General features: G+C 47.7%; 1 protein-coding gene and 1 pseudogene across 1 annotated transcript; both read left to right on the top strand.

The window, feature by feature from the left end:
* Positions 1 to 1005: 1005 nt before the first annotated feature.
* On the top strand, positions 1006 to 5982 carry LOC136661495 (kin of IRRE-like protein 1; the record flags this gene model as incomplete). Its single annotated transcript, XM_066638774.1, has 7 exons — positions 1006 to 1103; positions 1236 to 1372; positions 2139 to 2275; positions 2685 to 2805; positions 2910 to 3016; positions 4437 to 4635; positions 5963 to 5982. Coding segments are annotated over 7 exons (819 nt in total), but the record flags the coding sequence as incomplete, so codon positions are not given.
* On the top strand, positions 3142 to 3258 carry LOC136661962 (5S ribosomal RNA; annotated as a pseudogene).
* Positions 5983 to 23739: the final 17757 nt, after the last annotated feature.

Here is a 23739-nt window from a genome sequence, read left to right as displayed (position 1 = left end):
TATGCTTCTTCCATTCTTCAAATGAATAAAATCATTCCTCATCTTTCCAGGAGCTCCCTGCTGGATCTCAATTGGATCCCTGCAAATGACACACGGAAGCTGACACCTGTGCCCAGCGGCAGTCTTCCGTCCCTTCTCTCCCTCCTGTAGTTCACCAGGTGAGCCGGCAGATTTTTCAAAGCACGCTTGGAGCTTGATTGGCTCTTCTTGTTTCACAGACTGCTAAGCAGCACTGCTGCCACCTTTTTCTCTGGCTGTGCTCCTGGGCTTGTCTTAGGAGCACAAAGATCTCCCATTTCCTTTCTGATGGTCAGAGCAGAGCCCTTGACGAAGGCTGGGAAGGTCCGTGGATGTTCAGAAGCAAGAGTTGGCTAAACCCCTAAAAGAGACAAAGGGCACAATCCTAACCGTGCCTTGGGCCACAAGTTTATTGCGCCGGCCCGGGAGGGTCACTAACGTGCCAGAAGCCACAAGGAGATGCGCCAACACATGGAGGCTGAATCCAGCCTCTGTGGCGGCTTCCCTGCTGAGTCTTGCGATGGCCTGGGTGGGCCGATGCAAGAGTGAAAGGTAGGCGTGGGGGAGGCAGGGGGCGGCAGGGAGGAGGCAGGACAGAGGCATTCCTGGGTGGGGTGTGGGTGAGCAGTGGACAGCCCCGGGGGTGGGTGGGGGTGGGCGGGCAGAGAGAGATAGTTGGGCTGGGATCCGGCAGTTATGCCAGATCCCAACCCCTGTTCCCAGGGAGAACGGAGCAGTTTGAAGCCACTGCGCTCTCCTCCAGAGGTGGCACAAATTCAAGGAGACCCATACTGGCCAGCAGCTGTTACCCAGGGGTAAAGCGAGAGACAAGGGCAAGGATGGGAGAGTGGAGGCAAATGTAGGGGTAGGAGCTAATAAATAGGCCAGGCCTGAGTAGATCTGGGATGGGATGGGCACATTGGTGTGGGTTCCGTCCCCCTTCTTGAGTTTTCAGCCTCTCTGCTCCTCTTTCTTGCAGATCCCCCTGTCGTCATGCTGTCGGTGCGGCCGCAAACGGTCGCCGAGGGTGGCAAAGTGAGCTTTCTCTGCACGGCCACCTCCAACCCGGAGCTGACAGGCGACAGGTAAAAAGGCCAACAGACTCCAACCTCCCAGAGATCACACAGCAATAGTGATGTTGCTGCGATGCCCTCTACTGGCAGCTTTGGGGATTACAATGAGCCGGGCTCGTCTGATGCCAGTGCATGCCTTCGCAGGTGGGCCAAAGGAGATGTGCCCATTCCGGAGGCCAACGGGGACAGCGATGAGGCGATAGTCAATCAATCGTTTTTCATGGAGCCCGTGTCGTGTGAGGGCTCAAATGCCGTCGGCAGCACACTGGTGGATGTGCATTGTAAGTGAAGGAGGCAGGTTGGGTCTGTGTATCCTGGGATAGGTGGGAACACTTTGGAAGAGGAGGATGGACAAGGAGATGACGAGGGTGACCTTGGTGCCAGATTGGTGCCAGATACTGAGTGTGGGCAGGTCAGATGTGGGGCTCCCCCCACCAGGATCTTCTCTCCTGTAACCCCACTTGCGGTTCCAGCAGGTAGACCTCAAAGGCCTCCCACCTGCGACCATCATCGTGGTAAAAATTAGGCATTTGTGCCATATTTTTGACACATTCACAGCTGAGTTTGCACCCAATTAGAGCGATGTGACTAATATATCCATTACCTTTGCATCAATTTGCATATGAGTAAAAATAACCATTTCTGAAGCAAGAAAGCATGCTTAATTTGTTTTTTTATATTATGCACACGGATCAAGACCCTTAATTGACTATAAAGCTCCCCCCAATTAATTTTATAAGTACTTGTATGAAGCAGCACAGGCAGATGTGTATCTACATACAAATTTTTTGAAAACAAACTATTTAATACATGCATAAACACACGTTCATTCACACTATTGAAGACAACAGTGTATAAAACTGCAGATTTTAAGAAGAATGTTTAATGAACTGCTTGTCAACCAAAAAGCCATTCACAAAGAAGGCAAGCGCTGTCTTTAAAAGAAAAAAAAGAAAATCCACTCCTGGGACCTTCTGCATGGAAAGCAGGTCTCTACTACTGAGCGATGGGCCCCCCTAACCCCTGTTTTCCTCTTTTTTCCTGCAGTTGGAGCCCGCCTTATCTCCCAGCCCAAGCCCCTGACTGTAGGTGTTGGTTCTGATGCCTCTTTCACCTGTACCTGGGCGGGGAGTCCACCTCTCACCCTAGCCTGGACCAAGAAGGAGTTCAGGTTCCCAAGTTGTGTGTAATTTACCAAACACAAATCTGGGAACACCAACCTCTACCCCCTCCTGTTGTCTCGTAGCGCAGTGGGCCAGGTGGAAGACCATGGTGGTAGTAAGAGAGATATAGAACCTTTGCTTTATTCTGACTGTCTGCCAAGGTCAATGGGGGGCACCCCTTTCTGCCTTCCTCCCCACCTGAACTGAGCTTGTGAACACACAGGACACAGTTTTGGTTGTGGCACCAGGAGACCCACCCACTTTGAATCCTCAGAAAAATTGTGAAGCCCTTCTGTCCAAACAGGCCTTCAGTTTAGGATGTTCTGTTCCCTGGTTAGATAACTGAGGCCGGGTATCCTTTTTGGGGCTGGAAAAAGAGCACTGATCCCTTCATTTCAGTAAATAAATCTGAACTCACTTGTACCCACAGGTGTCGAGCAATGGAAACGCGCTACACCTCAAGGCTGTGACGCAGGAAGATGCCGTCATGTACGTCTGCAAAACCATCGTGCCACGCATTGGAGTGGCTGAGAAGGCACTAGCTGTGAATGGTGAGGGGTCTTGGAACCAGGTCATGCACAGCAACCTATTGCAGTGAGCCTGGCGGAAATCTGACCAGACCTGATTGCATCCGTCATTTTTGTCTTTTCCTCAGGGCCGCCCATTATCGGCGCGGAACCAAGCCTGCAGACTGCAGTGGGGGCCAAGGCACAGCTGGAGTGTTTGGTGGGGAGCGTCCCACCCCCCGACAGGATTGAAAGTGCTTGACTCGCCTTTGCCCTCCACCCTCATGCCTTAACCAGGCCTGAATGTACCAGATGGTCCTCCTTATCCATGGAGTTGTGATCCATGGAGTTGACTCAACATGGATTGCAAGCCCACACTGGAGCAGCAACTGTTGCCCTGCACATGCCTGATCTCATCTGATCTCGGAAGCTAAGCAGGGTCAGGCCTGGTTAGTACTTGGACGGGAGACCGCTTGGGAATACCGGGTGCTGTAGGCTTCTACCATAGTCTTTCGAGACTGAAGGTTGCCAACCACTGGAGGACCTCAGAGGACCTCCCAGGCATGACTGGAAGTCGTGTCTAGGAGGTCTTCTGAGTTCAGCCAGAGCCTTTGGAGAGGCACTTCCAGGTTTTCACAAAATGTCTTTCTGAAGACTCTGGCTGACCTTCTGAGGTGCGAGGAGGTAGCCTGCAGTGTCCCTGCACCTCATAAAGCCTCCTGGAGACCTTCTGGAGTCCTGAAGGCACCCCTGGTTTTCAAGCAAAGCTGGAAGTGCTTTTCAAAGACCTTCTGAGGCCTGGGCAGGCTGTGTACAACCTCCCCTCACCTCAGAAGGCCAGCCCCAGTCTTTGGAAAGGCAGTAGGGTATGTCATATGCAAAAGAAACCAGATATTATTTGTGAAGTTGGATGAAAAGGTGGAATGCATGTGTGCCAAAGTAGTTAGAATGTAGAGTTATTGAACCCATGATTTTAAACCCACACTGCTTAGTTCAGGGTTCTTAACCCTTTTACTATTACAGACCCCCCACCCCCCATAGATTGCCCAGTGTGTCCCCATACCTTCTTCACTAGTCTGTAGGAATCAGCATCATCACCAGTCCTATTAGGTACCACTATTTTGTCAGCAGCGGGGTTCTACTTTACATATGGATAGCAAGGATCAGAATGCCTCAATCTGCATTGACAGTGGTGATACTTAATAATCTGATCCATATAAATAATGGTAATAGTTAATCACCTAATCTAACAACAATTTTTTTAATTGTTCAGAGATTGAGAGCACAATCCTAACCAGGTCTACTCAGAAGTAAGTCCTATTTTGTTCAATGGGGCTTACTCTCAGGAAAGTGTGGTTAGGATTGCAGCCTGAGTCCCATACCTCCCTCATTGGGTTCTGGTACCTCCAAAGGGTATGGATAACCCTGGTTAAGAATCCCTAGTTTAGATTTTCCCACAAAACCTTGGAAGGTTCTGAATGGCCAATCGTCCCCGTAGCGTCTAGAGTCGATCCTTGGGCTTGGTACCCATCGGGCACGAGGCTAACCAGGTGTACTCAGAAGTAAGTCCTATTTTGTTCACTGGGGCTTACTCTCAGGAAAGTGTGGTTAGCATTGCAGCCATCATCTTCTACCTGTCCAGGCTTCTGATTTGCCCCCCTGTCTCTTTGCAACAGGCCTGGTCGTGGGGTGAATGGGTGCTGGATGCTGGCTCGCTAGATCGGTTCACGGTGGACACCATAGTGACCGACCAAGGGGTGCTGTCTGCTTTGCTGATCGACCCAACGCATGACAGCGACTTCACCTTGGCCTACAACTGTACCGCATGGAATCGCTTTGGCGCACGTTCCGCTACCGTCAGCTTGTGCCGCCAAGGTAAGTTTCCCCATCCCCCTCTACTAATTTCACCAGGAACAAGCTTCATGGTGAACTCACTGGGGCCCCGCCAGATCTCCTGTTTTCAAAGCAGAGAGATCCAAGTGCAGAGCCCAGCAGAGCAGTGAAACTCACCTTAGCAAGCCACTGTCTCTCTGTACAGCATACTTTGGCAGGGATTGTTGGGAGAATAAAAGGGGATAATCTCCAGCTTGAGACTGAGATCCTGGAGGGGGAGGGCAGAATACTGATGTGACACAACATGACCTTGACTTTCATCCCCCCTTGGGCAGTGGTTCCCAAACCTTTCCAACTAGCAGTTCCCTTGACCTACTGGGCCATTGGCCACAGCTCCCCATTAGGGCTACAATCCTAGAGTGTATAGGGTGGCAGATTTTCACCAGGATTCTGCATCTCCCCTGGCTGGATTCCATGGCTTCCCAGGGAGCCTCAGTTTGGGAATCACTGCACTTGACGTTCATCACTTTGCTCTTTCAGCTGTGTTCAGCCTGGGCTGATGCAAGCCTCTGGGGTGGGTGGGGAGGGAGGCATTCCTGGGTGGGGGGAGGGCGGGCGGTGGGCAGGTGGGGAGCGGGAGGCGGGGCTGGGATCCAGCGCTTATGCTGGATCCCAACCCCTGTTCCCGGGGAGCTTGGAGCAGCTCCAAGCCACTCCGCTGTCCTCCGGGGTTGCTGTTCTCCTGCTCCTGGTGGTTGTCATCTCTTTCTGCTACCGACGGAAGCGCTGTGGGAAAGGTGAGGTGTCATTCTCAGAAGCTAAGCAGGGTCAGGCCTGGTTAATCCTTGGATGGGAGACCGCTTGGGAATACTGGGTGCTGCAGGCTTCTACCATAGTCTTTCGAGACTGAAGGTTGCCAACCAACCGTTCTCAGCCCTCCCAGGAATTACGTGGGGCCTTGTGCCCCTGAGCTGCAGCCCACGCCACCAATCCTTGAGTCACTTTGGGGAGAAAGTTGGGGTACAAAATCAAATGATCTGTTTGCTGCCAGCCTATAGTTAAGGCTGCATTGTCAGAATGCTGGATAGAGGCAGGGTTATTCCCTCTTCCTCTGAGCTCCTCTGGTCTGTGGACTTGGTTAGGCCCACTGAATATCCCCACCTGGTCTTCAAAGCCTCTCCCCCTCCTTTTCCATTGGCCTGACATCTCCCTGCTATGGACGGCGGCTCCAGACGCAACCATTTGAGCTGTTTTCCTGGGGTCCCGCAGACACCTGCCCCTGCACAGTTTCTTGGGAAAACCAGTGGGTGGAATGGTGCCACCAGTGGAGCTTGCGAACAGCACATATATGGGCCTGCTCTTCTCCCAGCTAGCTGCTCAAGGGGATAGGGATCCACCCATGCCTCCGTTGAATAATGCTACCCAATCTACATAGGGATAGATCAGAGAAGGGCTTCAGTGCATCTTGCCACTTCCTGGTGTTTTCACATGCCCATCCCAGAGCTCTCCAAGATCTGGAATGTGCGCAGATGTCATTGTTTAAATCCCCTGGAGTGAAATCCTGTAGAAGACCAAGTTTTCAGCTCACACCTCTGTCTGTCCATAAATCCTGCAGCCAAGCGGGGAGGCGCAGCTCTCCAAAGCAGTTATCCTTGTGCAGATCACCACGAGCGAGAGCAGCCCAAGCCGGCCGAGTGAGACAGAGGGTGATGGCAAAGAGCCCATGGTGACGGGGAGCCAAGAACTGAAGGTGAGCTCAACTGGGAGTGTGGGAGACTCACAGTAGATCCACCCAAACTGAGGCTCTAAGTCAGTGTGGTCCAGCAAAGATGTGTACAGTAATGTACACTTTGAACCCCCAGAGATGTGTGGCCTTACTGGGTGATGCCAAAAGGTCCTTCTCTTTCCACAAGTGCCAACCAGATGAATCGACATGCTCAAAAGCAGGGTGTGATGGTGACATTTATTCATTGATTTAAGACATGTATACCCTCCCTTCCCAGTGTTTTTAGAACACGAACATAATCCCTGGCATCTTTTCCTCAGCAGGTGGTACCTGCTGGCATCCTGCCTTTGAAACAGAAAAGTTCTGTTCTCCACTAATAGTTAGGATAGCAGATTTGTGGGCAGTGGGTCTAATGCTCTCTTAATGCTGTCTAACCTAGTGCCCACCACACCTGACGGCAAAGAGGCCTACCTGTGAACTTCTCCATAATTGGTCCATTCTTTTCATTCTTTCCTAAAGCAGCTATGGGAGGTGAACCTAGGGTTCCCTTGTTGTAGTCCAATGCTCTAACCATTGCACCACACTGTGAATCGGCCCTCCAAATAACTTGGTGGTACCTTAACCTTGCTTCATTGGCATTTCTGTCTTTGTCCTCCCCAGGATCCCACCAATGGCTACTACAAGGTCCGCGCCCATGAGGAGCAATGTTTAGGAAGCAGCTTCTCTGAGTACACGCCAACCACCCGACCTTTGTTTGGGGCATCTTCTCTCTACCCTTCCACTGGGCCGGTCCAGCCCAAGTTGAATGAGTATGCCCACCGGTACACCCTGGGTACACCAGGCTCTCGTGCAGCCTATGACCCACACGAGCGACTTTTCCCTCAGGAATGCATGTACAGCGGGACGGCCTACCTCACAGCCCCCTACAGCCGGGCTTTCACCAGCTACGTCAAGACGAGAAGGCCGAGAGCGGGTATGAGCAGTCGGACCAGGCCAGTAAGACCTCGGGCTGCTCCCGCTTCTCTTATACCTCCCTGTCCCAGCAGTCCGACTATGGGCGCCCTGCCCACCAACGCATGCAGACCCACGTATGACTCGTCCCTGACCCCTGCCAACCTCCAGTCGTCTTCAGAAGGGAGAGAACAGGGAGCGGACACTTCATGTGGCTAATGGACTCCAAAACAGCCAGATAGAATCGGTGCCGAAGACCTGGGCTGAGACATGCCATTCTCATCCTCCGGGGAAGATGGCTGCCAGGCTAGCTTAGCAACGCAGAGTTGCTGTCAAGATGGCCAATAGCCTGCTTGTAAGTCATCTTCATCTGTAGCCAGGTCCATCTCTCTTGGGGAGCGTGAGAGGAAACTGTTTTTAGCCACCTCCACGTCAGGACGTGAAAGTGGATTTTGGACAGCCAAAGGCACATCTCTGCTGAAACTGGAAACAAGTTTTCATGGCTTATTAAGAAGTCTTGGTCTAGGTCTGACTTCAAAATGGTGGACGTGGCTGCCAGGCCAAGAGTGCTAGTGGAAGCAGCCAGCAGCTCAGCACTTTCAAAATGGTGCTAGGACACGGAGTCGGCAATGGGACTACAGGACTCTCTCGCTCTTTGCTCACTGATAGACTTGCCCAGAAAGGAAAGACTCCAGACTCTGCTCCAGACGCATGATCTTGGGAAATCTCTAAGCATGGGTGCTAGGCTTTCCTGATACCCACAAAACCCTCTCTTCCCCCTCCCCCCTGCATCCCATTTGTCTCACCACTGCTCCCTCTCCAATTTCCTGATACCCACAAACCCCTCTCTTGCCCCTTCCCCCTGCATCCCGTTTGTCTCTCCACTGCTCCCTCTCCAATTTCCTGATACCCACAAACCCCTCTCTTCCCCCTCCCCACTGCATCCCGTTTGTCAAAATTTATCAATCAATCAATCAAATCCTTTATTGCTTAACCATTGGTCATTACATTTGGAAAGAAAAATAAAATATATAAAATGTATATATACTTTAGTATAATAGTGCCATACAGTAAAACTCAGTTATTAACAAATTGAATAAAACACAATCTTATCTTTTTAGCCGCAAGGGCAAAATGTGCCACAGCAAAAGTAACATTTGATTGTAAATCCTCAAGTAGATAATAAACTAGTTGTTCAGGGGAATAACCACACAGGGATTTTACTATTGGTTCCAAAAAACGGCTTCTCGGATTCCCATATAAGGGGCAAATCAGTAAATAATGTAACACATCTTCAACTTGCCCACATCCATAAACACAAAGGCGCTTTGCTATAGGAATTTTTTTATATCTACCCTCTAAATATGCTGAAGGCATTTGTTGAAATCTCAGTTCAGTAAAAGCTCTTCTTAACTGTGGGTAAGTCAGAGTCTCAAAATAAATGGACATCATATGCTGGATGTTAATATGGGGATACCAGCTCGAATATCGAGATTCCCATAAAGAAACTTTGTTTTGGTAAGTTTCCCAGTCATAAATCCATTCCCTGAGCTCTTTAGGACTCAGGCACAGAAACTTGTCATACTCCAGGTTAAAATACTTTAACTTAAAAAAAACCTGATTGGCCCATCCTCCAATAAGCATCTGTTCGTTCCAGCATTTTTTTGCTAGAGCTGACTCTTCCATAGCATTGATCCTTCTCCAAAATCGGAAGTAAGCAAGGTCCATTCTAATGGCTAAAGATGGCAGTCCTAGCTCTGCTCTAATATGAACCGCAGGAGTGCCTGGAGACAGTCCTAATATTTGTCTCAAAAATTTATTTTGTAAGACTTCTAAGTTTCCCTTAAATGAGTCTCCCCACAACTCTGCCCCATATAACATATGAGGTAAGATCTTTGCTTCATGAACTTTAATCAGTGGGGGAATTAACTGTCCGCCTCTAGCATAAAAATTTTTTTTTAACAAACCCATCTGTCTGGCACTGGAGATTAAAATCATCTCACTATGTTGTTTCCAGGTCAGACTCTTTGAAAATTGTATGCCAAGATATTTAAATGAATTTACCTGTTCTATAACATGCCCATCAAGCTTCCATTTATGATTGATACAGCCCTTCCCAAAAATCATGATCTTACTTTTAGAGTAATTTATTTTTAAATGCTCTTCCTTGCAAAGTTCACCAAATCTATACAACATCCTCTTAAGTCCAATTTGATTCTGAGATATCATAACTAAATCATCTGCAAACAGCAGAATAGAAATCTTCCTATCTCCTATAGAAGGAGGAAAAAAAGATAGAAAGGACATTTGTGGGATCAAATTATTTACATAAAAGTTAAATAAAAAAGGAGCTAATATACAGCCCTGTTTAACCCCCCTATTGACCTGGATCTTTTTGGTCAAATAACCTAAATTGCCTAATCGCACTTGAAGTGTATTTTGGCTGTGTAATATCTCAATAAGCCACAATAGGCGTTTATCTATATTGGTCATGGATAATTTGGTCCACAGCCTCTCTCTATCAATTAAATCAAAAGCTGATGTAAAATCCACAAAGGCCAAATAAAGAGATCTTTTAGCATGCTTGGTGTATTTACATATAATATGATGTAATATAAATGCTTGATCAATAGTACTCCTGCCTTTTCTAAATCCAGCCTGTTCATGATGAATAATAGCCTGGGTGTTATCCTACTCTATAAGTTTATTCAATAAAAATCTGGCCTATAATTTCGCTGCCACATTGATTAAACTGATAGGCCTCTAGTGTGAGGGTTCCTTAGGATCACCCTTTTTATATCTAGGTATCACTATGCTATTTAACCATTCGGAAGGCACTCTACCAGAGTGATTAATCCACGTGAAAAGATTGGCAAAAATAGGGGACCACCAATGCAGGTCCATCTTAAAGATCTCCGCTGGTATCATATCATCATCTGGCACCTTACCTGTCCTCATAATCTCAATCAATTGTACAATTTCATTACATGAGACCAGAGGCCATTCAGAGCAGTTAGGTATATCTACTGATGGTAAGGGAAAGTCTATCTCACTCCCAAAGATATAACTAAAGTGAGAAATCCAGGTTACAGGTGAGATAGAATTTACAATTCCTCTGGTTTGATGTAAGAAACCTCTATTAATTAAACTCCAGAATTGAGTTTGATTTTTTTCTTTCGTTGCAGCTTCCAGGGCCTTCCAATTTGCTACATAAAAGCCTTTCTTTTTTATTTTGGAGAAGTCGTTTATACGCCTTGCGAGTAGTCAAATAACATTCCATAGCTTCTTTATTGGCAGCGACTTTTGCATATCTCAGTGTTCTAGTTAACTGCTTTTTATGCATAATACATTCTTGATCATACCATGAATCATTGCCCTTCTTCGACTTCTTTTGAAAGGGAGCCGATACTATGGGTCTAAGAGCCATAATAATTTGCTGGTAAGTCCCACCTATATCAGAGTGGGACTGTATCACCTGCCTTCTTTTCTCTAGTAATTGTGCAGAGTACAACAAGGATCTAGCACTTGTATCAATCTCCAATGACCATTTTAATCTTCTAACTCCTTGTTCCAAACCTTGCAATGTAGTATTCGTCAATACCCTTGTATGAATTGAATTACAGTTAAAGGACATCATAAGTGGAAGATGATCACTGTCCGCTCTATCTCCTATTGCCATACAGTTTATCCATCCAAACAGAACATTTGAACAAAAAATATAGTCTATTACACTTGCCCCTTTCTCCCTAAGGAATGTATAGTATCCTCTGGAGCTATCCAGATTGGAACCATTTAAACAAATGAGCTGGAATTGGAATATTAACTTCATTAGAGAGCGACCATAATTATTGATCATTTTATCACAAGACACTCTAAATGGACAATGACTCACTTCTGACTCAATACCAAAAGCCAACTCCATTTTGAGACTGTCACCGATTCTGGCGTTGAAATCCCCACAGATCATAAAGGGGATATTAGGATATTCAACAGTTAATGTGTCAAGTAAACCCCCAAAAAGATCCCAAATGACAATTGCTGAGTTCACAATTCTCGGGGGAATATATACATTTATACAAATCCAAGAACTCCTTCTGCATCCCTTAATCAGTATAACTTGCCAATAATTAGAAGACAAACAGGTGAGTTCTGTGCCTTCCAGGCCTGTGGTAGCTGCAATAAAAAGGGCCAAACCTCCACTCCCTCTTCTTTGAAAAGAAACTTTGACCGCAGACATATGCCATACATTACAACCCTGCAAAAAAGGGCTTTCAGAATCTGTAAGCCATGTTTCTTGGAGAAATATAATTTCAAAGGATAACAGATACTGAGTAATATCTGGGTCAATTAACTTATTTTGCCAACCAGCAATGTTCCAGGATAAAAGATTTATAGACTGAGTATGAGGCCTTCACCATTCTGGTCAATCCCTATCATAAAATGGGGCGCGCTGAACCGTTTGATAGTTATAATAACCCAAGGGTTTAAAATTCTCAGGCAATGGTTCCTCAATTCTGCATGATTTACTTTTGCAGAATAACTTATCCGAGACCTGTTTAAGGGCTATATTATTCGGAAAGGTCACAAAGGAGGGACAAGGCTCCGGTCCCCTAATTCGTCTGATTAAGTCCTTAGCTGTCCCGCTATGTTTTCCAAAGTCATTTCTGGACTTAAACTGGGAAGTTGATTTATTTTTCCCTTGCCATGAGGCATATTTAGCTACAAACCTTCCCTTTTTTTCCCTTCTAGGGGGCTGAAAATTTCTATCAAATTTATCATTCAGACCCCATTTAAAAGATATTTGCATAAACTCAAATTTATAGAGTAGTCCCCAGAAATGGTGTGCATGTTCCAGATTGCTAAAAATTAACAGAATTCTTCCCCATTTTATATCAGGATTATTTGGATATCGACAAATACAAAAAAAAAAAAAAAAAAAAGACTCTTTTGCATTCCAATCCTCACCCAGGATCTTCTTTATGGTCTGTTCAACTTCTCTGGCAGACCTCCATGTATTAGTTGGACGACCCAGGGGCCAATTATTTATAGTAATGTAATAACCATTAGAATTTGGATCAGCCTCCAAGGTAGAGGAATATTCCATTGCTCTACAAGGAAGGATCAAACCTTTAGAATAAAGTTGAGAAGACGGTGCAGGAATGCTATCTGTACCAGAAGCAATGGGACTAATATTATTTTCTTCATCATGCCAATCATCGATAACTATGAGGTCATTATTAGAAAAGGTCAAATTTGATCTTAATTCTTCTATACTTGAGTCCTGATTATACTTGAGTCCAACCTGACAAGGTTGGAAATCAAAGGAAGGTTGCAAATTATCTTGTGCATCATTCAGCTGACAATCATGACTTCTTGGGATCATAACTTGTTTCTCCATTCGGCTAGATCTTTCATTGACATCTCTAACTCCAATTGTTGTTACATCCACTGTCTGCTGATCTCCAATGGGTTTAAGAGGATCAATAGTTGGAGCTGCTCTTAAAATTCCATCACTTATTAAATTTACATTGAGTTGTAATAAAGCTTTCATTTCCATAATTTCTTGATGCATCATACTTAACTTCTCAAATATTGCCTTAGTCGTTATAGCCATATGGAAACATCGATCACGCATCTGAGAGCAGAAAAAACTAGAGTGTCCATCATTAGCACCAGTAAGATTATGGGAAAAAACTTCGTCCGGAGTATCTTGTATAGTCATTTTGGGGTCTTCTGAAATATTATAAGATCCCACAACAGGCCACGTAAGCTTCTGAAATAAATTAGGATCCAAAGACCAATTTCCAATATCAAGTGAAATATCAAGTGAATATCAAGCCCCTCATTTACTAAGTCCATGTCATAGTTTTCCCTACCACATAGGGTTTGTACAAACAGGCTATTATCTGCAGGGTCACTATGCACATTCCTAATTGGAGAAGCGGCTGTATCGACATTTAGAGTTTCATTTAAAAAAGACTTTTTCATGAGTAGAACCTACTTTAGAAGAAACACAAAAATCATCCATTAGCCTTTGAATACACTTGGACTTATTCCCTTGTGTGGGAGAACGAGCACTCTGTGCCCTAGTAACCACCATCTTGAAAGTTGGAATTAAAGCACTTGTGTAAATAAAACGGAAACTGTAAAAACAGAACCGGCTACTCTTGTTTGGAGAACTGTTTTCCTTTCACTTCAAGTTAATTTTAAACATACAATTCTGCATTCCAGCAAAATCAATTTTTATACGTAGCAATGTTGTTAAAAGCTACTAGCAACGGCTTTCCCTTCAAGATGGCTGCTGTAGCAAATCTTTATCTTGTTTGACAAATTAGGGCTGATAGTGTCTAATTAAATGCAATTGAGGTGCATTCCAAAGAGCCGACTCTCCGCCAAAATATAAAATATCTTTTCTTGTCAAATCCTAGGACAGAAGGCACTAAAAACTTGAAAAATAACCTTGTGGAGACGGAGCTCTCCCAAAGGCAGCTACTTCCTCCAGCCACCTGGTCCCCCTACCAACCCGTTTGTCTCACCACTGCTCCCTCTTCAATTTCCTGATACCCACAAACCCCTCTCTTTCTTCTCCACTCTCTTCCCCCTCCACTTCCCCTCTCTTCCCCTCTCTTCCCCCTCAACTGGAGAGGACACTCCAACTTCGCCATATGGTGTCGGCACAACACGGGAAGCAGCAGTTACCAGTTATAAGTCTTCCCTTGATTGCCGTAGAGCGTGATGCCAGGGGCTGTTTCCGACAGTGGGAGAGATAATTGCATCTCGCTGGGCAGTCCCCAGCCAGTAAGGTGTTGCCTCGCCACGGTCTGTTAACCTCACAGGGTGCGTGGGGTTTAGGGTGAAAACCGACAAGCGGATCGACAACTCTGCACCATGCAACAGAAAACAGAAAACTCCTGCCCTAAAGCTGGGCACCTGGAATGTAAGGACAATGAAACCTGGCTTCTCTGATGACCTGCAAGTAATAGATGATGCACGCAAAACAGCTGTCATCGATAAGGAGCTGAGCAGACTGCAGATGGACATCGTCGCCCTTCAAGAGACTAGGCTGCCAGATTCCAGATCTGTCAAGGAGAGAAATTTCTCATTTTTCTGGCAGGGAAAACCACCAAACGAAACCAGGGAACATGGTGTTGGCTTTGCGGTCAGAAATACCCTGCTGAAATCCATCATCCCACCTACTGTGGGAAGTGAAAGAATTTTGTCCCTGCAGCTCCAGTTATCAGCAGGACCTGTCACTCTCACCGACTGTTGTCTCCAGCAGAAGCCAAAGACAAATTCTATGATGATCTGGCCACCACTATCAAGAAGATCCCCGTAAAAGATCCATTGTTCATCCTCGGCGATTTCAATGCTAGCGTTGGTGCTGATAACAGTTCGTGGCCCACTTGCTTAGGTCAGTTCGGCACTGGGAAGATGAACAAAAATGGCCAACGCCTGCTAGAGTTTTGCTGTCATCACGGTCTCTGTGTCAGCAACACGTTCTTCAACACGGAGCCCCAAAATAGAGTCTCTTGGAGACACCCAAGATCAAAGCACTGGCACCAGCTCGACCTGATTCTCACCAGACGCTCCAGCCTTCCCAGCATCAAGATCACACGCAGCTATCAGGGTGCTGCTTGCGACACCGACCACTCCCTGGTGTGCAGCAGAGTGAAACTGCAAACAAAGTGACTGTACCACACGAAAAAGGAAAGAAGACCTCGCATTGATACCAGCAAGACCCGGGATCAGAGAAAAGTGGAGGAATTTGCACGAGCGCTTGAGGAATCTCTTCCAGGCCCGGTCGATGCAAACGCATCCAACAGATGGGAACATTTCAAGAATGCCGTTTACAACAACGCCTTGTCCATATTTGGCAAGAAGACCAACAAGACGGCAGACTGGTTTGAAGCCCACTCTGAGGAGTGGACACCAGTCATTGAGGAAAAGAGGAGAGCTCAAGCAGCATACAAGGCCTGTCCCAGTGAGCACAACCTGCAGGTCCTCCGAGCTGCGCGCAGCAAAGTCCAGCAGATTGCCAGGAGATGTGCTAACGACTACTGGTGCCTGCTCTGCTCCCAGATACAGATAGCAGCTGACACGGGCAACATCAAGGGGATGTATGATGGTATCAAGCAGGCCCTGGGTCCAACGCAGAAGAAAATTGCCCCTCTGAAGTCTGCCACAGGCGAGGTCATCCAGGATCGGACACAGCAGATGGGACGCTGGGTGCAGCACTACTCTGAGCTATATTCCAGAGAAAATGTAGTCACCGAAGAAGCGCTGAACAACATTGAGTGCCTGCCTGTGCTGGAGGAGCTTGACAGTGAACCAACCCTAGAAGAACTTCACGTGGCCCTGGACTCCCTTGCCTTTGGCAAGGCACCTGGAAAAGACAGCATCCCTGCTGAAGTCCTCAAGTGCTGCAAAGAGATCATCGTCACTAAGCTGAATGAAATCCTCTGTCTCTGCTGGAGAGAAGGTGGAGTACCTCAAGACATGAGGGATGCAAACATCATCACGCTGTACAAGAACAAAGGCGACAGGGGTGACTGCAACAACTATCGTGGCATCTCTCTCCTTAGCATTGTAGGAAAGCTGTTTGCCCGAGTTGCACTAAAGAGGCTCCAGGTACTTGCAGAGAGCGTCTATCCAGAATCACAGTGCGGATTCCGAGCCAACAGGTCCACCGCTGTTATGGTATTCTCCCTTAGACAACTGCTGGAGAAATGCAGAGAACAATGACAGCCACTCTTTATAGCCTTCTGAGATCTCACGAAGGCCTTCGACTTGGTCAGCAGGGATGGCCTCTTCAAGATTCTCCCCAAGATTGGATGTCCACCCAGGCTCCTCAGCATCATCAGATCCTTCCACATGAAGGGCACTGTTGTCTTTGATGGCTCCACATCAGACCCCTTTGACATCCGAAGCGGCGTGAAGCAGGGCTGTGTTCTTGCACCAACCTTGTTTGGGATTTTCTTCGCTGTTCTGCTGAAGCATGCCTTTGGAACTGCAACAGAAGGCATCTATCTCCGGACCAGATCAGATGGAAAGCTCTTCAACCTCTCCAGACTGAGAGCAAAGTTCAAAGTCCAGCTGAAATGTCTGCGTGACTTCCTCTTTGCCGACGATGCAGCTGTCACTACCCACTCTGCCAAAGATCTCCAGCAGCTCATGGATCGTTTTAGCAAGGCCTGCCAAGATTTTGGACTGACAATCAGCCTGAAGAAAACACAGGCCATGGTTCAGGATGTGGACTCACCTCCCTGCATTACAATCTCTGCGCATGAACTGGAGGTTGTCCATGACTTTGTGTACCTTGGCTCAACGATCTCCGACACTCTTTCTCTCGATACCGAGCTAAACAAAGGCATCGGTAAAGCAGCTACCACGTTTTCCAGACTCAACAAAGAGAGTTTGGTCCAACAAGGAGCTGACGGAACATACCAAGATCCAGGTCTACAGAGCTTGCATCCTGAGTACACTTCTGTACTGCAGCGATTCATGGACTATTCGCTCACAACAGGAGAGGAAACTGAACACTTTCCACATGTGCTGCCTCCAACGCATTCTCGGCATCACCTGGCAGGACAAAGTTCCAAACAACACAGTCCTGGAACGTGCTGGAATCCCTAGCATGTATGCACTGCTGAAACAGAGATTCCTGCGTTGGCTTGGTCATGTCATGAGAATGAATAATGGCCGGATCCCAGAGGATCTCCTCTATGGAGAACTCATGCAAGGAAAGCGCCCTACAGGTAGACCACAGCTGCGATACAAGGACATCTGCAAGAGGGATCTGAATGCCTTAGGAGTGCACCTCAACAAGTGGGAAACCCTGGCCTCTGCGCGGCCCGCTTGGAGGCAGGCTGTGCAGCACGGCCTTTCCCAGTTTGAAGAGACACTTGGCCAACAGTCTGAGGCTAAGAGGCAAAGAAGGAACGCTCATAGCCAGGGAAACAGACCAGGGACAGACTGCACTTGCTCCCGGTGTGGAAGGGATTGTCACTCCCGAATCGGCCTTTTCAGCCACACTAGACGCTGTTCCAGAACCACCATTCAGAGCACAATACCAGAGTCTTTCGAGACTGAAGGTTGCCAACAGTGGAGAGGCACTTGCACTGAGCCAAGTGGACCAGGAGGTGGCGATAGTGTTCAACATTTTTCTGCCATTGAAGCTGTGAAAGATTTGGGGGATTTAATTTTTGTATACGAAAAATAAGTTATTCCTTGTTGTTACTTTTGCCTTACCAGCCGTGGATGTTTTATTTTTTGTTTGTTTGTTTCAGTTTTCCAGAGTCACTAGGGGAAGGGGGTTGTTTTTATTTTTCATTTTTTTTTAATGAATGGGATTCCACATTGGCATTCTATGATCATGCCTGTTTTGAGTCTGCATTTTTATATACAGAGGGGAGATTGCAAATGTATTGTCTACTGCAGAACTCAAAAATATTTATATTATATTTAAAAAGTGGGAATGGAGTGACGATCCTTTATTATTTCTGGGATGTGTACTGGAAAACCCAGAGTCTGGAATAGAAGGAGAGAGAAAGGGAAGCACACACTAAGTTTCCTGGGTGACCTTGGGCCAGTCGGTCACTCACTCTCAGCCTCACCTACCTCACAGGGTTGGTGTGAGGACCAAAGCTGGGGAGGAAACATGTTCATCACCCTGAGTTTCTTGGAGGAAGGGCAGTAGAAAAATGTGAAATTTGAAAGCGCACAGGTATGCCCAGAAAAGCTCGATCCTCTGTACCATCTGAATTTTTTTATTTCTCACCTATGCAAACTAGTTTGACTCCAGTTATTAAAAATGCAGGGTTCCTATCTGCAGATATATCTACCCACCACTCCAGCATAGCTTCTCTATAGCTTATTGAAGGCAGCTACCCAAGACGTTCATATGTTGGGTAGTATGAATGCCATATTGTAACATAAGCGTCTGCACTCCTAGCAATTGACATTTTGAACATAAGAACATAAGAACAGCCCCACTGGATCAGGCCATAGGCCCATCTAGTCCAGCTTCCTGTATCTCAAAGCCACCCACCAAATGCCCCAGGGAGCACACCAGATAACAAGAGACCTCATCCTGGTGCCCTCCCTTGCATCTGGCATTCTGACATAACCCATTTCTAAAATCAGGAGGTTGCACATACACATCATGGCTTGTACCCCGTAATGGATTTTTCCTCCAGAAACTTATCCAATTTCCTTTTAAAGGCGTCTAGGCTAGACGCCAGCACCACATCCTGTGGCCAGGAGTTCCACAGACCGACTACACGCTGAGTAAAGAAATATTTTCTTTTGTCTGTCCTAACCCTCCCAACATTCAATTTTAGTGGATGTCCCCTGGTTCTGGTGTTATGTGAGAGTGTTAAGAGCATCTCCCTATCCACTCTGTCCATCCCCTGCATAATTTTGTATGTCTCAATCATGTCCCCCCTCTGGCATCTCTTTTCTAGGCTGAAGAGGCCCAAACGCCCTAGCCTTTCCTCATAAGGAAGGTGCCCCAGCTCCGTAATCATCTTAGTCGCTCTCTTTTGCACCTTTTCCATTTCCACTATGTCTTTTTTGAGATGCGGCGACCAGAACTGGACACAATACTCCAGGTGTGGCCTTATCATAGATTTGTACAACGGCATTATAATATAAGCCGTTTTGTTCTCAATACTCTTCCTAATGATCCCAAGCATAGAATTGGTCTTCTTCACTGCCGCTGCACATTGGGTCGACACTTTCATCGACCTGTCCACCACCACCCCAAATTATGCAAGTTCTCATTTTTCTCCCAAATTTATTCTGAAATTTCTATGGCAGTAACCAAATTTACCATTGAGAAACGAGCTCAAGCTGAAGCTCCACCCCACGTACCGGCAATCTTCAGCCACACCTCTGACTTTGACAAGTCACATCCCTAGCTTTGGCAGAGATTTCCCATGTGCTTTTGACTATGGAACTGTAAGGGCTAGCACATCACATCACCTTTGAAAACTGACCACTTTACAGACTAAGGCCTTGCTAGGCTAGGAAGTTGCCTTTTTGCTATTCCCGTTACTGAAAGCCTTTCATTGCAGCCATAAGGACTAGAACCCTGTTTATTTTTTTTTTTTTGAACTGAAAGCTGAGATGCGCAGGAATTTGAATGTGGCTCCATGCCTTATTTTGCCTGCCTGTGGCATATAGGCATGAACACGGCCCTGGTGGTATAGATCAGAAGACAGAGCTCCCAGTGAAATTCTGGGTTCGCCTCTAATGTTAGAAGCACGTGACCCCTTTCCTCCTTTTGGACCCTCCCTGGCCACAGGATATAGCTGTGTGAAAACCACCAGCCCACCCACATATCCCTGTTGTAGCCTAGGCTCCAGATTCCCCATGAGAAGCATTTCACAGCTTTTTCCCAAAGTGTCTTCTGAAAACAGATGGGTTGGTGTCACGCCGCCTTTGCAAAAAGAGACTTGGAAATCTCAGGATACGCCTGCTTCTCTTTAGTGTGGGCAGCCCCTCCCCCTTGATAACATTGAAATGATTTCGCTCCCACCCATTCTTTTTCTCCCCACATGCCCAAAATATTCAGTGTCATCACTGTGACAAGTAACATTTCAGGCCTAGTGCCTGAAATGTCTGCATTGGAAGTCAAAAACTGATGCCTGCCACGCTATGACTTTCCTGCAACACAAAATCAAAAGGAGAACGTATATGTGGGTTCGGTTGTGCCCGTCAACCTGGAACATTTATACATAAGAAATGTGTTTTTCCAGCTGTAGGAGTCACTTGAGGTGCCCTGAGTGTGACACCTGGGGCGGCCTGTACTCCCCTTCCCCCCCACCCCACACAAAAACTTGTACTGTGACACTACTGGTGGTTGCTCTGGAATGTGCGCCTGGGAACGAGTCCTGAGTTCACACAGCCTCTTACTGCAGCGGTGATTGTGCAGGTTGACCAACGGATCAGAAAACAGGGGCTTGGGCTTCTCTTGTGCCTTTTATCATCAGGTTAAGGCAGGGGTGTCCAAAGTTTTTGGCAGGAGGCCCACATCGTCTCTCTGACACTGTATCGGGGGCCAGGGAAAAAAAGAATTCATTTACATTTAAAATTTGAATAAATTTACATAAGTTTACATAAATGAATATATTAAAGATGAATTTATATGAATGAATGAAGGTCTTGCAATAGCTCAAGACCCATAAAAGGCCTTGCACAAAGCAAGGCTGGCCTTTCCTTTGCTGCTGCTACTGCATCACAGACATGAAACAGCAAGCAGTGGAGGAAGCCCTCATTCCACAGCTCACGCAAGAGGTCAAACAGTTGCTCTCATGCTCAGAGCAGTTGCGTCGGGCAAGTGTGGGCTCCAACAAATCTCCGAGGGCCAGAGGCTCATTGGAGACTGGGGGCTCCCTGAGGGCCGCACTGGGAGGCCTCGAGGGCCACAAGTGGCCCCAGGGCCAGGGTTTGGGCACCCCTGGGTTAAGGCACAGAAAACAGCAGATAAAAATGTTCAGCGCACCGGTAAGCATAGTCACTTGCAGATTGAACACAGAAAGCTGTCTAATACACACAGGGCCCAATCCAATCTAACATTGCAGCACCACTGCAGCCATGCCAAGGAGATGTGCACTGCATCGTAGTGTGGGGGGGCAGTCATTGAGGTCTCCTCAAGGGAAGGGAACATTTGTGCACTGCTTCATTGTGGCTTCATTGGCACCGGAAAGTTGGAGAGCATCAGTGGCGTCACTAGGGTTTGCGTCACCCCATATGGGCGGCCAGCACCTCACCCCATGATGGACCTCCTCCCATTCAGTGGCCCAGGCAATGCCTTGGGCAGGAGGTGTGGTGATGTACCCAGGGCCTCTGAGGGGAATTTTATCAGGGGGTACAAAGTTTCTTTTGGGCCACTTTGCAAAGGGGGGCGAGTGAAACAGCGTGTCACCCTAGCGTGCAGGCTGCACTGAGTGACGCACAGGGGGATGACACATTACTGGCCAAAATTTGGGGCCCTAAGGCTGCAATCCTATAACACTTTCCTAGGAGTAAGCCTCATTGAACTTACAATGGGACTTACTAGTAGACATACATCAGATGGTACAGAAAGGGCCCAATCCTAACCAGCTTTCCAGCACCGATGAGGCCACAATACAGCCCCAAAGAAAGGGAAGACATGTTCCTTTACCTCGAGGAGGCCTCCATGACTGCCCCCCCACCACAGGATGCAGTGCATGCCCCATTGGCATGACTGCATCAGTGCTGGAATGTTGGATAGGACGGGACTCTAAGTCTGCAAGTTACATGCTGGCTCTGTTCTGGAGGTTCCCTGCTTTTCTACAGAGGTCCCAGGTTCAATCTGTGGTATGTCCATGTATGGTGGGGAAAAAATGCCACCCTGAAACCCTGGGGCAGCTTTCAAAAAACACGGAATTTCTTCTGGGGGAGGAACCAACTGGCACTCTTCAATTTCCTCTCTCTCCATTCCTCTCTGCTCCATTAATGAGGCCTAGATTGTGTGACACCCTTTGGCACAAATGTAACACAGAGAGTGACATGCAGCATTTATTATCTGGAAAAACCCTCCCCCGAGGGCTTCTTCCACAGCAGCTGGCAGACGGTGACTTCATTCGGCCTACCGAAGCACATCATGCTACACCAGGAGTCGGCAACCTTAAACACTCAAAGAGCCATTTGGACCCATTTTCCAGAGGAAAAAAAACCTCGGGAGCCACAAAACCCTTTTGACATCTAAAATGAAGATAATACTGCATATATAGTTTTTTTTCCAGCTTTATGCTCTTATAGGTCCCATTTTTATAATGTAGCCCCCTCTTGTAGCTTTTAGTTAGTTTTGTCACACATTCCTGTCCTGTGTTTTCAGACACCTGGTCCTCTATGGTGTTCTGCCTGATTCCAAGGCCATTCTCTGCCTGGAGAATTAGGCCCACTTTAAGCAAATTAGCTCCCCTTCTTTCCCCCAACAAATGACCCTGGTTCTGCCCTGCAGCCCTGCTGGACCCCACCTCCAGGGTAGCTCGCCTCTTCAACCTGCAGAGGTCCTCTCTCCTGCCAGCAGCCTCCCACCACTACAGCAGACCCTGGGTCCTCAGCAGGTCTTGGGCACAGCAGCCACACTTCAAACTCCAGTGTCTCCAGCAGTCCATTAGTCACAAAGTCAGTCAGAGTATCCAGGGCAGAGTCCAAAGTCAATAAGCCAAGTCACAGTCCAAGGTCAGATTCCAAAGTGAGTCAGTCAAATCAGTCAGAGTATCCAAGTCAGCGTCAATAAGCCAAGTCAGTCAGTTTCCACTCCAACCTGCACTCCTTCTCCAACCCACACCCCCTTCCTGCCGCAGGTGCTCCTTATATCCCTGAGGGCCCTATTGCCTTCAAGTGGCTGCAGCTGTGCAGCACACGCTGCTGGATGCCCAGGGCTTACCCTTAAAGGGGCCACTGCTGACACCACATCTACCTCCTCACCAGATCTACCTTGATTCCAATACATATGGCGGTTATGACATCTGCTTATCTTACATGGATAATAAAGAACTCCCCCCACCTTCCAGAGGCACGCTGCTGGAAGGAAAAAAGGACACAGACTCCAGAGGTGGGGAAGAGAAGAAGCCAGAGCTGGGGGGGAGGTGGGGGGGCAGCCACAGGCCAGCTTCTGCCCTGCCTGCCTGTCCTCCCTCACTCAGGCTGCAACCCTCTCCACACTATCCTGGGAGTAAGCCCCATTGACTACAATGGGACTTCTGAGCAGTTGGTTGGAGCTCTCAGGTTGCAGTCCTCTCCACATCTTCCTGGGAGGAAGCCCCACTGACTACAGTGGGGCTTACTTGGGAGTAGACCTGCACAGGAGGGGGCTGAGGCTACAGCCCTCCACACCTTCCTGGGAGTAGCCCAGGGACTACAGCGGGGCTTGCTCGAGAACAGACCTGGTGGGCGCAGGCTCCCACTCACCCGTCCTTGTGCTTGGCCTTGAGCAGGCTCCAAGGCTGCCATCCCAGGCACCCTTTCCTGGCAGTAAGCTTCATTCGCTGTAATGGGGCTTACTACTGAGTAGACACACAGGATGTCTCCTCTGCTGTGGAGGAAAAGCCTCTCTTTGCACTGAGTGGGGACCTGCTCAGGGAAAGGCGGTCTGCAAGGGCTGAGGAGGAGGGCGTCCTGCTGGAGAGTTGGGGAAGGGAAAAACAGGGAGCTTAAGCCTGCAGAGCGGGCAAAATTGAAAAGGGAAACCAATGCGGGGCAGGTGGGGGTGAAGGGAGAGGAAGGCAGGGGGCGGAGGGAAGCAGCCTGCCCTCCCAACACAGGTGCCTCCTGTCACCCCCTTTGCCACTTTCACCCAGAGGAGCCGCAGCAGACGGCTGAAAGAGCTGCATTGGGCTCCAGAGCCGCGGGTTGCTGACCCCTGACCTAACCCCATAGACATCAGGTTCATAAAGTGCATAGAGTATATGTTGAAGAGGTTCCCCTGGAACCGA

This window comes from Tiliqua scincoides, chromosome 10, assembly GCF_035046505.1.
Source record: "Tiliqua scincoides isolate rTilSci1 chromosome 10, rTilSci1.hap2, whole genome shotgun sequence".
Lineage (NCBI taxonomy): Eukaryota > Metazoa > Chordata > Lepidosauria > Squamata > Scincidae > Tiliqua > Tiliqua scincoides.
This window is presented reverse-complemented; position numbering and strand designations above follow the sequence as displayed.